The sequence below is a fragment of the Triplophysa rosa genome, linkage group LG1, assembly GCF_024868665.1.
Source record: "Triplophysa rosa linkage group LG1, Trosa_1v2, whole genome shotgun sequence".
In the NCBI taxonomy this organism is placed as follows: domain Eukaryota; kingdom Metazoa; phylum Chordata; class Actinopteri; order Cypriniformes; family Nemacheilidae; genus Triplophysa; species Triplophysa rosa.
Window position 1 is genome coordinate 33976492 of NC_079890.1, and position 19991 is coordinate 33996482.

General features: G+C 39.0%; 2 protein-coding genes across 9 annotated transcripts in view; both read left to right on the forward strand.

Moving 5' to 3' along the window:
• Positions 1-13422, forward strand: part of nfat5b (nuclear factor of activated T cells 5b) — a 45908-nt gene extending 32486 nt beyond the window's left edge. For 3 of the 7 annotated variants that reach the window (XM_057330859.1, XM_057330882.1, XM_057330867.1), the window contains 12 exons: positions 560-606; positions 1156-1726; positions 1975-2161; positions 2288-2478; positions 2627-2799; positions 5205-5339; positions 5424-5476; positions 6828-6960; positions 7888-7956; positions 8032-8126; positions 8232-10134; positions 10236-13422. In XM_057330859.1, coding sequence (XP_057186842.1) covers positions 1170-1726; positions 1975-2161; positions 2288-2478; positions 2627-2799; positions 5205-5339; positions 5424-5476; positions 6828-6960; positions 7888-7956; positions 8032-8126; positions 8232-10134; positions 10236-10468 — 3729 coding nt within the window. In that variant the 5' untranslated portion in view covers positions 560-606; positions 1156-1169 and the 3' untranslated portion in view covers positions 10469-13422. The remainder of the gene's footprint in view (positions 1-559; positions 607-1155; positions 1727-1974; positions 2162-2287; positions 2479-2626; positions 2800-5204; positions 5340-5423; positions 5477-6827; positions 6961-7887; positions 7957-8031; positions 8127-8231; positions 10135-10235) is intronic. The other 4 variants (XM_057330844.1, XM_057330874.1, XM_057330890.1 and 1 more) reach the window with 2 other exon arrangements.
• Positions 13423-14140: 718 nt separating this feature from the next.
• Positions 14141-19661, forward strand: kars1 (lysyl-tRNA synthetase 1). Of its 2 annotated transcripts, XM_057345040.1 has the most exons (15): positions 14148-14245; positions 15022-15152; positions 15306-15447; positions 15543-15708; positions 15918-16011; positions 16107-16293; positions 16387-16512; positions 16704-16823; positions 16923-17085; positions 17979-18152; positions 18232-18317; positions 18436-18521; positions 18626-18752; positions 19040-19183; positions 19266-19661. In XM_057345040.1, the coding sequence occupies exons 2-15, from the start codon at positions 15034-15036 to the stop codon at positions 19338-19340; spliced, it is 1809 nt and encodes a 602-aa protein (XP_057201023.1). In that variant the 5' UTR covers positions 14148-14245; positions 15022-15033; the 3' UTR covers positions 19341-19661. The 2 variants fall into 2 exon arrangements, with proteins under 2 accessions (XP_057201031.1, XP_057201023.1); XM_057345048.1 differs by lacking the exon at positions 15022-15152 and having other exon boundaries at positions 14141-14245.
• The last annotated feature ends 330 nt before the right edge of the window (positions 19662-19991 follow it).

Sequence of the window (19991 nt, forward strand, 5' to 3'; positions counted from 1 at the left end):
GTCAAAGCCTGCTCGTTCTGATTCAAAGTTCATGGAAAGGTCATGAGCATTTCTAAGATGATTGTAAATGTCTTTGCTCAGCTGTGAAATATCGAATTTGGCTAGAAATGTGCTGTCTCTTTTTAAAAACTCATAATCCAGTTTTATGCAAAGACTGGAAAAGTTATTAAAAAAAAAAACGGGTAATTATATTCTTTGTATCTTCTAAGAAGTGTTAAATCTAAATTTTGCAACAATGCATTCAATCGGTGTGCCGATATTGCCTGAAACTTTTTCCTTCTTCAAAAATGTGCATGCATTTTAAGGGTTTACAACAGATATGCCACATGCATATGTTTTCTGTGTTTTTCCTTTAATCAATGCTTAAAGGAATACTTTTTATCAGTGGATTACTGTCGCTAACAACCTATGTTTTTTTTTTAAGACAAACTATTGTTCATGTCAATGGATTCAATTTCACCAGAAGTAAATAACTCAATTGCAACAAAGCCTTTTTTGTTACATATTTTCAATGGCTTTATAGCTTTATGGCTCATTGGTTGTCTCATTTTCATTCCAGGTAGTTCTCTCTGAAGCAGGGAGTGTCTGCAGTTCTCTGCTTTATAGGTCAGACACTGGTTTATGTTGTTTCTGTGGCTATGCTCACTCCCGTCCCAATTTGTATATGAATTTGCTTGCATCATTTGTCACCCGTTTACAGCATCCGGTCGAGAGATGTAGACCCTCAGCATATGCCATGAAAACCACGTACAAGAGCTCACTCAGCAGATTTAGATCACCTGTACCGTATGCATAAATAAAAACCAAGACAGGAGAGGATATTATGGCTAGCTAGCTGTGTGTAATGTCTTGGAGAGGGATGATTTGTCATGCAACATGAAATGTCTGTTTTGTTTAATGTCTGGAGGGAAACACAGATGTTATTCAGCTCAATCATTTTGTTGTTTGTTTACTTATTTTGACAGCATTCAACTTCTTTTTCGATTTCTGACATTCGCCCTGCAAAATAACAATTCATGGCAAACCATTCCAAAAAAACATTTGAAACTCACTTTTAAATGTTGAAAACAAAAGCAAAATGTCTTGATTAAAATGGGATGGCTGCCTCGTGTTGATACCGATGCCTAAATATACTGTTTAATTGTACACATACAGATGCCTCCTCTGCCATGACCACGGGAAGTCCTCGCAGTCCTTTTCCTACCTCTTCCAGTTCATCCTCACACTCCACGCCGGCTTCGGAGCGGGCCACGGCGCACGAAAGTGGCACGCCGGGAGATGCAGGTGGCCGTAGGAAAGCCGAGGAAAGTAAGCTCTCCGGCGGTGCCAGGGTTTGTGGAGAAAAAGGTGCCGGAACCAACCAGCAGCAACACCAGATGACGCCCTCCAAGCGTCCTGTTCTCAACATCTCGCCTCCACCTGAGGACCTGTTCGATGATAGCCAAATGTCCTGCCAGGACGAGCTGCAGCATGACTCGGAGCAGAGCAACAGTATCTGGATGGAAAAATCGGCCTCTAACTTCAGCATCGTGAGCTCCAGCTCTTACAATGACAACACCGAAGTGCCCCGCAAGGCCCGCAAGTGCACCCCACGGCAGAAGCCAGGACCAAAGCCAGCCTCTGCTGAAGAGGCCAGCATGGATGTCTTTGATGCAGATAGTGCCAAAGGCCCACACTTTGTACTCTCGCAGCTTGGCCCAGACAGCAAGGCCTGTTCCAAAGCAAGGTGAGTCATTTCAGTACAATGGTATGTTTGTGCCTTTGGGCATTTGTAAAAATTCTGTGGCCTTTTTGTTGTTTAAACCGTTCAACTCCTCCTTCTTTGTTTGTTCTGTTTAATGAAAACCAATGTTTCCTGTCATGTCATAACTTGATAGCTCTATTTTCATTATTTGAAAAGCAGTGGTTAATGGCAACCGACCAGTGAGCCACAATCTTTAGTTTGATACTCATCAGCAGTCCTTGTTTTTTTAGTTCTGAGGGACCACAAGCATCCGGTCACAAAGGTGGGATATTGTCTTGTCAGTATCCCCAGAAAAGCGAAGGCAAAGAACTGAAGATTCTGGTACAGCCTGAGACTCAACACCGAGCGCGCTACCTGACCGAGGGCAGCCGAGGGTCCGTCAAAGACCGAACGCAGCAGGGTTTCCCTACTATCAATGTGCGTCAGGCGCAGAACTAGTTCTTCTTGTTTAGACAAAGCAGATGAAACGCACGTCCACATGGTCATTTTTTACTTTTTTGTATACGTTTTGGTGTAAAACCACACATTTTTTGGTCCTTACAGCTCGATGGAGTGAAGGAGCCAGTGGTCCTGCTCATTTTTGTGGGCAACGATGCTGGACGTGTCAAGCCTCATGGCTTCTACCAGGCCTGTAGGGTTACGGGCCGCAACACAACCACCTGTAGAGAAGTGGACATCGAAGGTACCACTGTCATCGAAGTGCCTCTGAACCCAAGCAGCAATATGACTTTAGCGTATGTAACTTTTAAAAAGTATATATTACGTGGTCAGTTTACGCTTTGAATTTCCTATAAATAGTACTGCTGTAATGAATATCCAATAAAGAGCAGTTCCCAGTACAGATATGAATCGTGTCCAACTGACTGTTGGGTGTATTTACAGCGTGGATTGTGTGGGGATCCTGAAGCTCAGGAATGCTGACGTGGAGGCCCGTATCGGGGTGGCCGGATCTAAGAAGAAGAGCACCCGAGCCAGGCTGATTTTCCGAGTCAACATCCCACGGCCCGATGGCTCTGTGCTCACGTTACAGGCCTCCTCTTCTCCCATACTGTGCAGTGAGTGGCTTTTGAGTTATTCATAGCATCACCCTGCTGGCAAGCCCAGCTGGTGCTCTCATCACATAGGAGACGTAGAGATTAGTGCAGGGCATAATGAATGTTTATATTATTAGGGTCAAAGGCGTGGAAACAAATAAAAGAAAAAATGCTTGTGGTTGCTTTTCCAGGTAAAAGTAGTTGCACTGGCCAGTTAAGAAAGAAAGAAATTTATTTGTTAACTTGGTGTTTGGTGTCTCAACTAATGTAGGAAAGTGTTAAAAACACCAAGGTCTGGGGTTTTATTTTTCAAGACTGATATGGATGGTTAAAATTAAAGATGCACTGATATATCTGCCAATAACATTAAATTGGCTATCAGGGCCGATATATCCCATCAATCAAAAGAGGACAGGAAAATGCAAAGAATTTGTGCCCTGTATATAGAAAATATATGGTATCCGTGGAGAAATTTAGTATCGGTGCATCTCTGGTTAAAGCAGCACTATAGAACTTTTGCTCACAGGTTCCCCATGTGGTTGATAAGCGCAATTGTCTGTTACCAGTGTCTGTTACCGCTGTATAAGCTTTCCCGTGGGCGTGCAATACACATGCATTTGTTTACCAAGCTGATGGAACCTGCGAATGCAGAAACGTTGTTTGGAAACCAAATCGCACTCTTCGGCAGGCAGGGGATGGGCGTGTACCGACCTGAACACAGAACTTGCAGAGTGTGGTTGTAGCCGCTATGAGGCTGCTCAGGTAGCAGCGGCAGTAGAATTCGTCTGGTTGAGAGTTGTTCTACCACTGAAATAATTTTTGAGACATTATTTTGGTCTAAAAACTACAAAGTGTTGCTTTAAAATGTGTGTACCCTGTTGCATTGTAGGTTGCTTTGAATGATGCGCAACTAGAAAGGTTTTTAAACTTGTTAGAAACAGATTCCAGTTTAGCACATCATAAATCAGTATTGGGCAATAAACTTGTAGCTATTTAGTACTTTGTTGGCTCAAATTCGCAGAGGTGTAAAGAGTACCTGAAAACCATACTTAAGTAAAAGTACAGATACCTTGCAGTGAAAATTACTCCATTACAAGTTACAAGTCACCAATTCCAAAACAACTTCAGTAAAAGTCTTAGAGTATCTGATTTTAACAGTACTTGAGTATTTTACTCATACTAAATGTAGGCTCAAAGAAGCACTAGTACTCAACACTTAAGAGACACTTCAGTGAAAAACTAGAAACAGTTGGTTTGTGAGGAGAGCAATCGCATTTATTTTCTTAAATCATAATAAGACTGAACACCTCAAAATTGCAACAAATCATGGTCGACACCATAACCTACGTCTATTACAAACACCCTAAGTCTCATTTAAGCTCAAGTGCTCATAAGTAAACCAAACTCCTTCAAAAAGGTCTCTTCAATGTAACGGATAAATAAAATAATGTTAAGTAGAATTAAAAAGTCAAAGCCTTTTTGCACTGGACATGCTGGTTTGGGCCTCATCGCCAGCTGCAGTCATGTCCTCATTTCACATACACTGTTAGCCCTTACCTGCCATTTCTACAGTAATATATTGGCAACACTGTTGCCAGCTAGTTACTGTAGGTGTTTTACAGTAAACTACTGCAATGGCTGTTTGAAGATATCAATAACATCTTCACATATTACAGACACCACTTTCACTTTATTTCTGTCATCTGTGTAAGATCTTATTGAGATTTAACTCTAGTTCATAGTGGTTCAATTATGTTTTAAGTCACCATTATGGTGATCAGTGTTTGCTTTGGTTGGACTCTTTGACTTTCTTGTAGCTTTAAAATGTACACTTATACAATAACACTGAAAGGGACTTTACAGGAACCGCAACTTTATGTTTGCTTAGTAACTGAAGATACATATGAAAGAATTCAATCATTAAATAATAATAATATAGCATTTAAGATTTATTAAGATATGTTTGGTAAAGTGATTACATGTTATAATGGAAAGATCTCTGTCAGAAAATCTTTCTTTGCAATTGAGACACAGTTAGTCACTTGACATACAAACCTCATCAAAATCCACAAGATTGTAGTACCTTCATTGCCCTGTAAATGGCAATATTAATTATAAGATAGGTGCCATGCAAAATGTAGTGTGTAATTGCATTAGTCATTACAAATGTAGTGGAGTAAAGAGTACATATGCTTGTTCAAAAATGTAGTCAAGTAGAGAGTAAAAGTTGCTAATATCTTTAATACTCAGTACAACTACAAAGTAGCCAAAAAGATACTTAAGTAAAGTAACTAAGTACATTTACTCCAATACTTTACACCACTGCAAATTCGTGAGTAAAAACTTAATATTTGGTCATGGTCTTCTGCACAGAAACATTGTTATGTGGCTCTGGTCCTAACGGCAGCTCGCTTGTGTTTTCACAGCTCAGCCTGCAGGAGTACCTGAGATTCTCAAGAAGAGTTTGCACAGCTGTTCGGTCAAAGGCGAGAGTGAAGTCTTCATTATTGGAAAAAACTTCCTCAAAGGAACCAAAGTTATATTTCAGGAAAACGCTTCAGGTACATGATCAGCGTTTTATCGTAACATGATCTGTTTTACCCGCGACTGCTTGTAACCTCTGTCTGTATTTTTTACTGCTGCAGATGATAAGTCATGGAAGGCAGAGGCAGACATCGACATGGATTTTTTCCATCAGGTAAGCCGCAGCATCTGCTGTTCCTATTATTTGACTGTGTGGGCTGATCAAGCGTTGCAGAAATAGAGGCAGCTTTGTGCAGGTCACAGATATCACCGTCCCCAATTGTTGCCTGGCGGGACTTTGGCAAGCGTTACAGATTGCTGACCTAGATACACAAACAGAATTCTGTTCTGTTGCGTTTTCAATGTTGTGTCGTGCTGTTTTTTGTTCTGTTATATCCTGGTTTGGTTGTGGCTCTGTTGTGTGTGACTTGAGACGTAATATGTGCCGCTGATTGGTGATACATATTGAGAGCAGATAAAGAGGGATAATTGAGTCAATGTATGTTGTATGTAGTTGTTAAGGTGTTCTGAGTGGTTACTAAGGTGTTGCTAGGTGGCTAATTTCTTAATCAAAAGAGCCTACTTAAAGGGACAGTTCACCCAAAAAAGAAAATTCTGTCATCATTTACTCACCCTTGAGTTATTCCAAATCTGTATAAATGTATTTGTTCAGATGAACACCGAGAAAGATATTTGGACGAATGCTTGTAACCAAAAAGATCTTGGCCACCATTGACTACCATAGTAGGAAAATTACAATGGTAGTCAAAATAACTTTTTGCTTTCCTACGTTCTCCCTTCCAAAATATCTTCTTTTGTTTTCACCAGAACAAAGAAATTTATGAAGCAATTTTTCCTACTATGGTAGTCAGTGGTGGCCAAGAACTGTTTTTCATCAGAACAAAGAAATGTATAAAGATTTTTAACTTAAGCGTGAGTACTGTATATGAAGACCATTTTTGAGTAAACTGTTCCTTTAAACAACAATGTGGTCCTTGTGTGTTGCTTAGGTCCTTTCTACAGTGTATGAGAGTCAAGTATTTTTCGTTTATTCATTATAGCAACCCTCTTCTCTTTCATGTCTGTATCGCATACTGTGTGGAATTAGTTAAGTTGAATTCTTCTCATCCCCAAGTCTCTAGAAACCATTTTGAAAGATATAAACAACACTGGGTCAGAAACTCTTTTCCTGTTTCAGTTTTGTAACACTACACAAATGTAAGAACAAAATACAACGAACAGAACATTTAGAATTTAATCGAAATCTTTGAAGGGATATTTCACCCAAAAATGAAAATTCTGTCATCATTTACTCACTCTCAGGTTGTTCCAAACCTGTACAAATTTCTTTGTTCTGCTGAACACAAAGGAAGATATTTGGAAGAGATGAATGGGGGATGAGATCTGTTTCGTTACTGACATTCTTCCAAATAGCTTACTTTTTGTTCTTACGTTTGGGTGCTTTTATTTCTTTGATCACACAGTGCAACGTGTATAATCTATTTCTCACGTCTCTCCTCTTTCAGAATCATTTAATTGTCAAAGTCCCTCCATATCAAAACCAGGCTATCACATCTCCTGTGTCTGTTTGTATCTATGTTGTGACAAATGCTGGACGTTCCCATGATTTGCAACCATTTACATACACTCCAGAACCAGGTCAGAGTAATAAAAGTTCACAGTTTTAAGTTTAGCAGTTATAAAATCCTTAAAGGAACACTCCACTTTTTTGGAAATAGGCTCATTCTCCAACTCCCCCAGAGTTAATAAGTTGAGTTTTACCGTTTTGGAATCTATTCACCAGATCTCCGGGTCTGGCGATAGCACTTTTAGCATAGCTTAGCATAGATCATTGAATCCAATTAGACCAGTAGCATCGCGTTCAAAAATGACCGAAGAGTTTCGATATTTTTCCTATTTAAAACTTGATCTTCTGTACTTACAGTATATCGTGTGCTAAAACCAGCAGAAAATGAAAAGTTATGATTTTCTAGGCCGATATGATTAGGAACTATACTCCCATTCCGGCGTAATAATCAAGGAAGTTTGCTGCCGTAACATGGCCGCAGCAGGCGCAGTGATATCACACAGCGCATGTGGAAATAGGCTAACTTCCGTCAACATATCCAACGTGACCAAATACTTGCACAAGGAGCGTGCCTTGCAACCATGGAGACATTTCAGGCGCTGTGTGATATCACTGCGCCTGCTGCGGCCATGTTACGGCAGCAAACTTCCTTGATTATTGCGCCGGAATGGGAGTATAGTTCCTAATCATATCGGCCTAGAAAATCGTGACTTTTCATTTTCCGCTGGTCTTGGCACACGATATAAGTACAGAAGAGTCAAGTTTTAAATAGGAAAAATATCGAAACTCTTTGGTCATTTTTGAACGCGATGCTACTGGTCTAATTGGATTCAATGATCTATGCTAAGCTATGCTAAAAGTGCTATCGCCAGACCCGGAGATCGGCTGAATAGATTCCAAAACGGTAAAACTCTGGGGGAGCTGGAGAATGAGCCTATTTCCAAAAAAAGTGGAGTGTTCCTTTAAGTCTAACAATAATAAAACATCCTTGCTTTCAGTTGTTGATTCCTCAGTGAAGAAGGAAGTCTTGCCTCCAGTGACTCCCTGTTGTTTTGAACAAATAAAAGGTAAGCAAACATGGTTATGAGCATCATCATATGCAACACAATCATAAATGACCTTCTGTCTGTTGTTTTTTATAGTAATAGATAGTGCCTTGATGACCCCGGTTTTGTCTCTTGTTAAACAAGAAGAGGCGACTCCGATGGAGGTCTCCAGTAACCCCTCTGCCTTTAAGGTCTGTATGTGAGAAGCGCTAAACTGAACAAAACACAGTAAATCAATTATTACCCCCTGAATTTCCTTGATTTCTTGTAGTTAAATGATCTTATTTGCAATCCAGCAGACCTCCAATGTCATCAATTCAGCCCAGCAAGCCTTAGATATGAGTACCGAGATCTCCGCCAACAGCTGCACGTTTTCCAGTCCTCTGACCCACCAAACCCGAGAACAGGAACAGTCACAGAACTCCGGCTTTTCCAACAAAGAAGCCTTCAGCACCATCCAGGAACAGGACCTTGCCCCCAGCGGCTCTTTCCACATGCCCAGTAAATCTCTTCTCCAGCAAGGAGTTCAGCCATTCCTCCTGGAACACAGAGACGGCCTCGGACAGGAGAGATCCAGCAACACCGGCGGTTCGATGGTGGGACTTTCGCCAATAGACGAAAACCCGCAGCAACAGCTTTCGCTACTGCCCCCAGATGAGGTGGCACAGCTAGAGCAAGCTGTGCGGCAACTCCAAGCGAAGGGATTCTGCAACATTCAACTTCAGACTGAGAATTCGCTGTCGAAGCAGCGACAGCATCATCTTCAACAACAGCAGCAGCAGCAAATTCAGCTTCAGCAGCAAATTCATCAACAAGAGCAGCAAATTCAACTTCAGCAACAAATTCAGCAACAAGAGCAGCAAATTCAACTGCAGCAGCAGATCCAACAACAAGAGCAGCAAATTCAACTGCAGCAGCAGATCCAACAACAAGAGCAGCAAATTCAACTGCAGCAACAGATCCAACAACAAGAGCAGCAAATTCATCTGCAGCAGCAAATTCAGCAACAACAGCAGCAGATCCAACAACAAGAGCAGCAAATTAAACTGCAGCAGCAGCAAGTTCTGGAGAACCTTCAACATCACCTCTTTCAGCCTCCAGTTCAACTCCATTGTAGTTCGGAGCAGCAAGGCTCTTCGCAGGTTATGGTGCAGAACGGATCTCCTCTTTTCCAGCAGACACCACCACCCCAACAACAGCAGCAGCAGGCAGCCTTGTTCCAGCAAGCCAAGGAGCTCATATCCATCCAAACTGGCTTTCTTCAACAGCAACCCAATCATTCCTCACAGTCCCTCTTTCACACCTCCACAGCCATGACTGAAGCGCAAAGCCCACAGGAAGCTCTTTTTCACACTCAGAAGACCTCGCCCAACCAGGATCAAGTCCAAGCTTCTCTTTTCCAAAGCAATGTCACGGTTCTCAGCGGGTCCAACATGGCGACAGACGCTCAGCCCTCTGCGACCAGCATGTTTCTTTCCCAGAATGCCGTACCTGGTCAACTCGCAGTCAACACCAGTCAGCCACAGCAACTGGCTTTCCTCACGTCTTCTCTAGAGGCCCCATCCGTGTTTCAGACTCCAACCCAGCTGTCCCCCATTCAGCAAAGCACTCCAATGGAGCAGCAGCAGTCACCACAGCAGGCCCAACCTGGATCCATCTTTCAAAGCATCTCCCAGTCACCAAGCAAACTTTCCTCTGGCCAGCAGCAGCCGCCCGGTTTACTCCTCAGTTCCCTAACTTCTACAGTAACACAAGAGCAAACCTCCGGTCTGTTATTTGGTGGCCAGAACAACAGCAGCCTAAGTTCTCCAGAACAACAGAACTCTTCTCTACCTTTTAGCATCAGGCAACAGGAGCCATCTGAGCCCATGACGTATCGTGATCAGAGTGCTATGGTGGTCAACCCGTCCTCAAACAAGCCCATGTTCCAGGACCAGCAACCCATGCAGCTTGCGTCGAGTTCTGGGAGTGACCCTTCGCAGTCTCTAAACCTCTACATGGCTCAACCTAACATGCCAGCGGGAGTGGCTCCTCAAGAAACCCTTTTTGCGCCGCAGAGTGACATAACTTGTATTCAGACCAGCACTTCATCACCTGTACAACAGCCTGGTCCCATTTTTCAGACCACAATGAGTGGAGGTCTCAACCAGCCCAACCAAAATCAGCAGCCCAATCTGTTCCTCTTTGAGATCCAGAATGGTAAGGCAATGAATATTCCTTAGTTCCCAGTAATAAGCCTAAAAGACTATTTTTTCCATAATTCTGAAGTATAACTTATTGGCACCATTTCCTTTCTGCAGAGTGCCATCAACTGATGAACTCTCAAGGAACTACACTCTCTGATCAGATTATCGGCATCAATCAGTCTGGTCCAACTCAACAAGGCAGAGAGGTCCAGTCTTTACTTGGGCAGTCCATGTCAGACACTGGATCTGTGCATACCCCCATGACAACGTCTCAGAACATGGAGAAGATTGATGACCTTCTGGTTAGCCTTCAGGAGCAAGGCAATAACATCTCTCACTCCTATTAGGGCCTTTTGGGTTTAGCTGCCCAGTATCTCCATTCCACATATGATTGTAGATATTTCCTGCACACATATTGGATATTTGGATGACCTCTAAATTGGATATTAAAATATTTTCAATGCCGGACTCGGAGACATGTTGCTGATGCCCCAAATAGTGATTCTTAGAATTAACTGTCAGAGAGCACTTTTGGACTGGATTGAAAAAAACAGACCACACTGTATGAGGGACAACAATTATGTCTCAGTGGCATCACTACAAACAAGAACTTTATTTGTAGACACCATGGTTTTCTTAGTGAGCCTTTGTGATGTTTATTTTGTTACTGTGAAGTAAACTTATCATAAAATATTAAAAGCCGACTTCACATATTTTGATTCAAACAGTCTGAAATAAGACTTCTATTTTTAACAAATTTGTAAACACTCAATTAATACCTTTTAACTTTCAGTACACTTGAGTATCTATTTATAAGCAATTTTTTAATTCGTAAGTGAACCCGCAAAAGAAAATATCTAATTTAATAATATAAAATTTGCTTTAGCATTTACCTACTAGCACTTTAAATACATTTTCAGTGTGGTTAGTTACTTTTGACTTTCATTAGACTTTCTATCTCAAATCATGTTTACTGTATGTTTAACCTTGTCTTTAATCTGTGTAGACTGTAGATTGGTCCTGTTAATTCCCATCAATTAGAAATGCACATTCCTGGTAAGAAATCTGATCCAATATTATCAGAATCGTAAAAAAAATTCAGCCTTCATTTATCTTTTAATTTTGGTTTACACAAGTCATTTCTTGCCATCTCATTTAGATGATGTCTGCGTTTTGCATGTCTGAATATTGTATACGTTTGTGTCTTTATTTTATGATAAGATCTCTAAAAGTAAATCTTTATTAAAAAGTATGTTTATTCTTATACTGAATCTGAAATATTGACATATGATGTTATTTTGTGTCTTTGTGTGTGATTCTCTTATTTTATGAGCCAGCGTCTGGTACGCTGAAATAGGACATGTTGCTTTCTTTGCAAAGAATTGTCTGACCAGTATTACCAACAAGTTATCTGACTATACTGACAAACAGTATAGGAAGCAACTCTTTTTAGGACCGATCGCTCTATAGAGATATTTTTTTATCAAGTCTTGTAATAGCATCTTACTGTTAAGTTCTAACCATGTCAAGACCTCAGACCATGTCGAGTTTGCTCTGTCATTTATCTACATAATTAATAATTCGATTTTGTTGTTCAATTGGTTCAATTTTTCTATATTTGGTTGTGAAGTGAATTTGTTTTGAATGTAAAAGAACACTGTGCGAGTTCTGTTGTTCTGGTTATTTCACGCTCACATATGCGGTCTAGGGTCAGGCATGATAAAGCTGCCCAGCTGGCATTTATTTAGTTGAATATATACATTATGATAAAGCTGTAATGTTTTAGAAATGGCTCATTTGAGCTTACACTGTTTGGGTTAAAGGTCAAATTGCTGACCACGTTCTTTGCTCAGAACCAACTTTTGTAGTCGAGACTATTTTAACCTCGTTTTGGAGACGTTTTGATTGAAGGGTGCTCTCATACGTCTCTGCATGGGGAAGAACTGTGAACTTTAACTGGATAAAGAGCTTTCCGTAACTCATATTCATCTCTGTAAAAATATGATTTTTGTCCTTTTTTGCTTTCCATAGAACTCATTATTTATATGAATATTTACATTGTTCACCATACCTCTTGTAGGAAAGTATTAATTTATTTTTGTTAATGTTGTGTTTAGAGTGTTCACAATTAGAATCAATGGCTATATTACATTTTAACCCATCTGGAGAATTGTTACAGGACTTTTTATTTACATTGTTGTTTTATTTTGTATTGTTTGAAGGAGAAAGCATCTGTGTGCAGCCCATATACTGTTGCAACATGATAGTACAGAGAAATTTGGAGTCTGTATCATAGTGCACAGTAATACAGTTGTACATTCCTGTTTAAACTCTCATTATTAAAATGGGTCAAAATATATAATCATGCATGGTTGCTATCACAGCTATTTATTTACATAAAAAATAACTTGAGTTCCTAGTGTGATTTCATTAAGCTTTTGGGAAATAAAAGCCATATAAACAAACACTACCCCTTAAAATTAGATTTTGTATGATTCAAATATTCACATTGGGGTGTTTTATTTTTATATGGGTGAAATAATGTTGGAAAAACTAAAAGAATTTCAAAGTGTAAGTACAGTTCATGTCCTTTAATATAATTTTCAAACAAAATTTGATATACCAATTCAACATAATGTTATTGACACTTGGCATAATATAACTACATTTCAGACACAAACAATATACCTCTAAAAGCACAATTTTATATTGGTCGCATGAACTGGAGTTTAATCATAGCTGTGCCTTTGAAAAGCAGATTATTTAGTTACCATTGCCTATTTTGACAAGGTTATTAACCTTCAGTAGTTTCAAAAAAGACACACTTTACAGTTAACTAAAAAGGATGCTATTTTATATATATTTTTAATATTATACATTCTTGGTTTTTAATGTTGTACAGTCAATATATTGCAAACTGCTATGCAGTTAGACTGAGAGCAAGAATTTTTTTTTCCATATTCAGTTTACTTATTTAATCTTTTAACTAAGATAAACTTTTAATGTAATAGCTCTGTTGCTTATTCCTAATGTGTCATATTAAATGTCACAATAGTAATGTCATTCTTATCACAAGCTGTTTGTGTGAGTTTATTAGCAACGTCAAACAGATGTTTGATGTCTCTGATTTGTTAAATGTTGTCATGACTGACAAATAGTCGACGCTGGATGTTAAGCTTCTAAAATATACATTAATTGTGAAACAATTTATAAAAATGCATATGTGAAAGTTTGTGCTTTTGTTGCTATTTTACTTCTGTAAATGTGCTACAATATATCAATAAAATAGATTAAAATGGTACAGTTTGTGCATTTATGTTTTATTTAACTGCAGCAGCAGCTCTACTGGCAGTGAACATAAAATGAAAGTAATAATTTAACATTATGTGTTTTTTTTTTTTTTTTAGCTTGTTAAACACAACCGTAGATCGCTCATTATATTACAATAAAAAAACTTTGTTTAAGATTATTTTTCTTTATTAATCTTCCTCATACCCTTAAAACGTAGATGTCCACAGCTATACTGGGTTTTCCAGTGGTCAGTGAAGGTAGTGCAGGTGACATTTACACAAACACAAATTTAATTAATTTGTAATCGCATCAAATTAGAAAAAAAATTCTAAAAAGAGTTCATCACATAATCCCCCCCCTTCTTTATTTGTATTTATATAAGTATACAGATCAAGAAAATATTTTTTCAAAGTCTATTATATAGTTCTCATTGAATATATATATATATATATATATATATATTTCCTATTTCGTTTATGTATTTATTATATATTATTCCGTTGTTGTAATATAATAATTAGGCAAATGACGATTAGGTTTAAAATATATATCTCGTTTCGAGATACACTTATTACACTTTCTACACTTGTTAAAAATGTACACCTGTACACTTGTTATTATAAAATGAACACGAACTGACCACTGATGCAATCCGAAGCAACGGTACTTTTACATTGAAATGTCGGCCAAACATTAGCAATTTTATTGCTGTTGTTGTATTATATCTTGCTTCACACAGAGGTCGCAGTTAGTCACTGGTGTGTGTGTTTTTAGCGGCGGAGCGAGAAGATGGCAGACGGGGCTCTTGTGGATGGAGAGAAACTCAGCAAAAAGTATGTGCATTTAGCAGCACACCGCCTAGACGGATTATATACTTATTCGAGTTTTATGAGAGGTCTTTGCATGTTTAAGTTGTACGGTTTGTCTATCCGCCACGATACAGTGCTGCGAGTTTCGTTCTGATGAAATGCATGACGGGCAACGTGGTTAGAAGCAGTGACTTGTTAAACGGATTTGGTTGCATGTTTTGATACATATTCGACATGTGTGCTGTCTGTACCTCTAATTTGCTCTCATTAACATTTCTCAAACAATTCACTTTCCTATATGTATGTATGTATATTCTCAAAGGGCATAACCGGTGTTTATAGTTGTCTTGAAGGAAACTACATTACCCATAATTCCCTGAGCGACAGCTGTCATTGCGCATTTTCCAAGTCCCAAAGAGTTTCGTTTTCGTGTATTAACCGCTTCCCTTTTAGGCATATAAATATCGTTTTAGGCAACAATTGAGTCTGTTTCTGTTCTTGTTAATAAAATAAATAATCTTGCCTAAAGTGAATGTTTAAAGATTAGTAATTAAAGACTGCCTCAAAGGAGACTTGCAATACCAAAGACTAGGCTACTAAAAAGTTTACCATGGTACAGACATTTTTCTTACCATGGTGTTCTTTAAAATACTTTGAAGTACTATGTGAATACCATGGTACGCAAATGTGGTAATTAGACAGTAACACGGTCTGATGGTCTTGTACCATGGTACCACCACAGTACCTTTTGTAAGGGTGCAAATAAATCTGACCCTTATTTTTCTTGATTCATCGAATAGGACACTCGCATCATGTTGACTCTGGTCAGAGTGTGCAGGCTGCACTCATTCAGGGTGCTGAAGTTTGCTCGACCCTGCTCTCAAAACCTGCCTTTGCTTGTACAAGGAAGTCGATGGAGAAGTGACAAAAGGTTGGTGGCGTTTCCATTTAATGTGAAAAACGACCAACCTTTTGCCACTCAATATTTATAAAGATTATATACTAAAGACTTCTAAAGCGTCCATGTGCAAGTTGTGCATTGGGCCAAGTGCTTTGAGTGATGATCTCGCTTCTGTGTTCTTAGTGAGCTGAAAAGGCGCTTGAAAGCTGAGAAGAAGGCAGCTGAGAAGGAAGCCAAGGTCAAAGAACAGCATGAACAGAAGGAGACCAACGACAAGTCCCAGCAAAGCACGTATGAAGCCGATGAGGAAACCCTGGACCCGAACGTATGTCGAACTCTGGTTATGGAAGTCAAGTTTCTGAAACGCTTTGTTGAAATGCATAAAGACAGATTTATCTTGCCTCTCTGCTTTCTTTGCAGCAATACTATAAGATACGGTCACAAGCCATTCAAGCACTGAAGGGAACGTCTGAAGATCCATACCCTCACAAATTCCAGGTGGATTTATCACTTACTGACTTCCTTGAGAAATATAAACACCTACATCCAGGAGACCATCTAACAGACACTGTTCTCAATGTATCAGGTAAATATGAAAAAAAAAGTTTTTTGTCCAGTATGACTTAAGTTTACTTAAGTTTAAGACTTAAGTTCTTTACTTTTTTATCCGTTCTTTTATCACACGCATTTGAACATTACTTTGTTGTGTTGAACCTGAAACATTTATCTTACAAACAACAACAGGAAATATGAAGCACAGAATAAGATTAAACAATGCAACTTGTTTTTTTTAAGGTCGTGTACATGCTAAAAGGGCTTCAGGTGCCAAGCTGCTGTTTTATGACCTGCGAGGAGAGGGAGTTAAACTGCAGGTCATGGCAAACTCCAGGTCTGATTCACTGATTTCACAATCTGCATGTTTCGAGAAAGAAAGCTGATTTCTTCATTGCGGTGATGTAACCCATTGCTTCGGTCCTAAATTAGGAACTACAAATCAGAAGACGACTTTGTCCACATCAACAACAAATTAAGACGCGGTGACATCATCGGCGTCCGCGGCAACCCTGGCAAGACAAAAAAGGGCGAGTTGAGCATCATCCCAATCGAGATGACACTGTTGTCCCCGTGTCTTCATATGCTTCCCCACCTTCACTTCGGCCTGAAAGACAAGGTCACTTTGCATAATATGCATTACCACGTGACTAAATGCATCACCATCAGCTAAGATTTTGCCCAAATATATTGGTATGTATTGTTCCTACAGGAAACTAGGTTCAGACAAAGATATTTGGACCTGATTCTTAATGACTGTGTGAGACAGAAGTTTGTGACCCGTTCCAAGATTATCACCTATCTTCGCAGCTTTCTGGACCAGCTTGGGTTTCTTGAGGTGAGAATATTGTCCACAAGGTGGAGATGACCTCTGCAAAGAGCAGACAGTGAAGATTTGAATTGTATGCTGAAAGTAGTTCTGTTATCTTTGGCTCTATAGTTGATGTTGGTTCTTCAAATTTCTAGATGCAGTACTCATACTTTTGATGTCCTACAGAATCTGATTTCATTTGTCAATGTTTCTTACAGATCGAGACTCCAATGATGAATCTAATACCTGGTGGAGCTGTGGCAAAACCGTTTGTCACCCACCACAATGAGCTCAATATGAACCTCTACATGAGAATTGCTCCTGAGCTTTACCATAAGGTAAATCATGGAAATCTGTGTTCATAATTGAGTAATTTCTTTGCCGTTTTTTAGTGGACATTTCATGTGAATCAGCTCACGTGTTCTTTGTGATTGCAGATGCTGGTGGTTGGAGGCATCGATCGTGTTTATGAGATCGGCCGTCAGTTCCGTAATGAAGGCATCGATCTCACCCACAATCCCGAGTTTACCACATGCGAGTTTTATATGGCTTATGCAGACTATCACGATCTGATGGAGATCACAGAGAAACTTCTATCAGGTTTGTTAAACACTTTGTGTTTTATAAGAAAAGTCATTTCGATATCAGTAGATGAGAATAAAATATTTTGCCTGACAGTATTTGTTTCATAGACGGACGGCCCCCTTCCCCAAATTCTGATTGGAGCTTTATTTATAAATTAAATTACCATTAATTTTTATAGTTTTAGTTTTCATGTTAATTCTAGTTCATTTTTAGAAATGTGTGCTTTTGTAATTTTATTTATTTTTTCAACTTTTATATGCTTTTAATTTATAGTTATACAGTTGTAGTTAAAAAGTTTTATTTATTTTCAGTTAATAATTTTAGTGGCTCAAACTTAATTCAAGGCATTGGCAACATTTCTAATTCTTGTTTAGAAGCTTTTTAAATAATATTTAGGCAAATATTTCATTTGATTTCAATTAACAGAATTGTTTTAATATATAAACTATAATCACCTCGGTTCAAAGCTGTTGTAAAATGGTTTAAAATTTAGTTTTTTCTTGTCTAAAAAATCCTCACATTTGGTGTCATTACGATTATTTTACTACTTTCGATAGTGTCAGAGCTTCTCCTATCCCAAATATGTTTGATATATCTCAAAACACGTTTGATATTTACGACCTTTGATCAGACTCTGACGGGACACCCACAAAAGCCAGTGGTCTTGCATGATTTTATAGCTTGTACATGACAGCCACAAACATGTCACGCAAGTAAAGTATTGAGAAAGAAGACGTGTATGTTTTTTCTGAGGATCATAATGTTAGAAATTGTTTAAAACTGTCCTCATGTCTGTGGTCTCCCATGGATTTAAAATCGGTTAAGAATTAAAAGTCGTCTATTATGTACCCGGCCTTAAAACTACCTGAAACACTTTGAAAAGTCTTCTATCTTTATCGTTTGTAAAGGAATGGTGAAGCACATTACCGGAGGTTACAAGGTCACTTATCATCCAGATGGTCCAGAAGGAGAGGCCTCTGAAATTGACTTCACTCCTCCCTTCAAAAGGATTAGCATGACTCATGACCTGGAGAAGGAAATGGGGGTGAAGTTTCCAGCTCCTGAGACCTACGACAGTGATGGTAAGGTTTGCGGTTATGACAGACACCTCTTCACCTTAGCTTCTGGAACGAGAGTTGACAAAGTTCATCTTTTTGACAGAAACACGCAAGTTCTTGGATGACCTTTGCGCTCAGAGAGAAGTTGAGTGCTCTCCTCCTAGAACAACTGCACGTCTTCTTGATAAGGTATGTTTTAGAAATCAAACCTTGGATAGCTTGTATTGAATATTTATTTTCTAGTTAAGGGCCACTCTTACACAAATCATAATGGGTATAAGAAATATAACTCATTTTGTTTTGATAGTTGGTGGGAGACTTCCTGGAGGTCAAGTGCATCAACCCAACTTTCATCTGTGATCACCCACAGATCATGAGTCCTCTAGCAAAATGGCAAGTGCTTGTTTTGCTTTCGCCTCATTGTTGAACTTTACCATACAAATAATCTTAACTCGTTGAGTGTTTGGTTTGTGTTTGTGTTTCTTTGTCTTCCTCAGGCACAGATCTCAGAAAGGTCTAACTGAGCGCTTTGAGCTTTTTGTGATGAAGAAGGAGATTTGCAATGCCTACACGGAGTTGAACGATCCAATCAGACAAAGAGAACTGTTTGAGCAGCAGGCTCAGGTGAAATTTAACTACCAAATATCTTCTGCAAGTAAGGTTTATTTTTCATGTCTTTTATAGTTGCCGCTTTAGAGGCTAAGCTTGGATGTTTATATACGTTCATGTGCAAAATATCTAGTTAGTTGTCATACTTTCTTGGAATGGTTTGTATTGTGATACATTTGTTGGCAGTCAATTGGCACTGATCAAATAATGATCAACATTTTATAGGTGTTGCTCCTTTTTTTTCTTGCTGACTAACTATAGGTTGGAGTTCTGTTGAGTAAAGGTTCTCACTGTTTTCACAGGCCAAGGCAGAAGGTGACGATGAGGCCATGTTCATCGATGAAACCTTTTGCACTGCGCTGGAGTATGGCCTTCCACCCACAGCAGGATGGGGCATGGGTATTGATCGTCTTACCATGTTCCTCACAGACTCCAACAATATCAAGGTACGACCTGCTAGTATATTATGATGAGCCACTGATACATTTGTGACCTCTGTGTCACTCATAACTGATGTGCTTACTTTAGGAGGTACTCCTCTTTCCTGCCATGAAGCCTGAAGACAATAAACCAGCTTCACCTGCAGAGGGCACATCGGTGTAATGCTGAGACTTCATCTGCTGCTGCACTAAAGATATCGTCCATCTCTGACCTGCTTTTGTCCATGTTGAGAGTTAGATTCTGAATATTACAGACCTATGCACTGTCCATACTCGAGGGAAAGATTTCAGCTGTTGTTTTAATGTACGGCTCACGGTTTTATGGGTAATTGTCATTTTCCTGCAGTTTTGTAGCCTGGGTGGATTGAACAGATGATGTTTCTCAGCCATGTTTGGATGTTTTATGATCTTCTGTCCAACTGTATTTAAAAAAATCTAATGGCTGTGCAATTGAGTTAATAAATAAATAGGCAAATCTAGCAGATTTATTTATTCATGTCATTGATGCAATTCCTTCTAATTGTTTTTGCATTACGGAAATGAAAAAGTCTTGCATTACACAATATATTTCGGGGGTGCAAATAATTCACAATTTTTAGGCTAATTTGCCAAAATTTATTAACATTTCTCACATTTAATATTTAAAAAATGGTCTAAATAATTAAAAAAAGCTTTTGATAAACTTCAGGTCAAATGCTTAACATTGTAAGTCACTTTGGATAAAAGTATTTCTAATCGTAATGTGAATGTATAGCATCCGGGAACACCTTCTATGATTTAATAAATGTAAACAAGAATTTACTCGTTATAATTT

Excerpts from the sequence above, each read along its gene's own strand:
- kars1 (XM_057345040.1), top strand. The coding sequence starts at position 15,034 with ATGTTGACTCTGGTCAGAGTGTGCAGGCTGCACTCATTCAGGGTGCTG. Across the intron at positions 16,012-16,106 it reads CAGGTCATGGCAAACTCCAG|GAACTACAAATCAGAAGACG; the intron begins GTCTGATTCACT and ends GTCCTAAATTAG. Across the intron at positions 16,294-16,386 it reads ACTTCGGCCTGAAAGACAAG|GAAACTAGGTTCAGACAAAG; the intron begins GTCACTTTGCAT and ends TTGTTCCTACAG.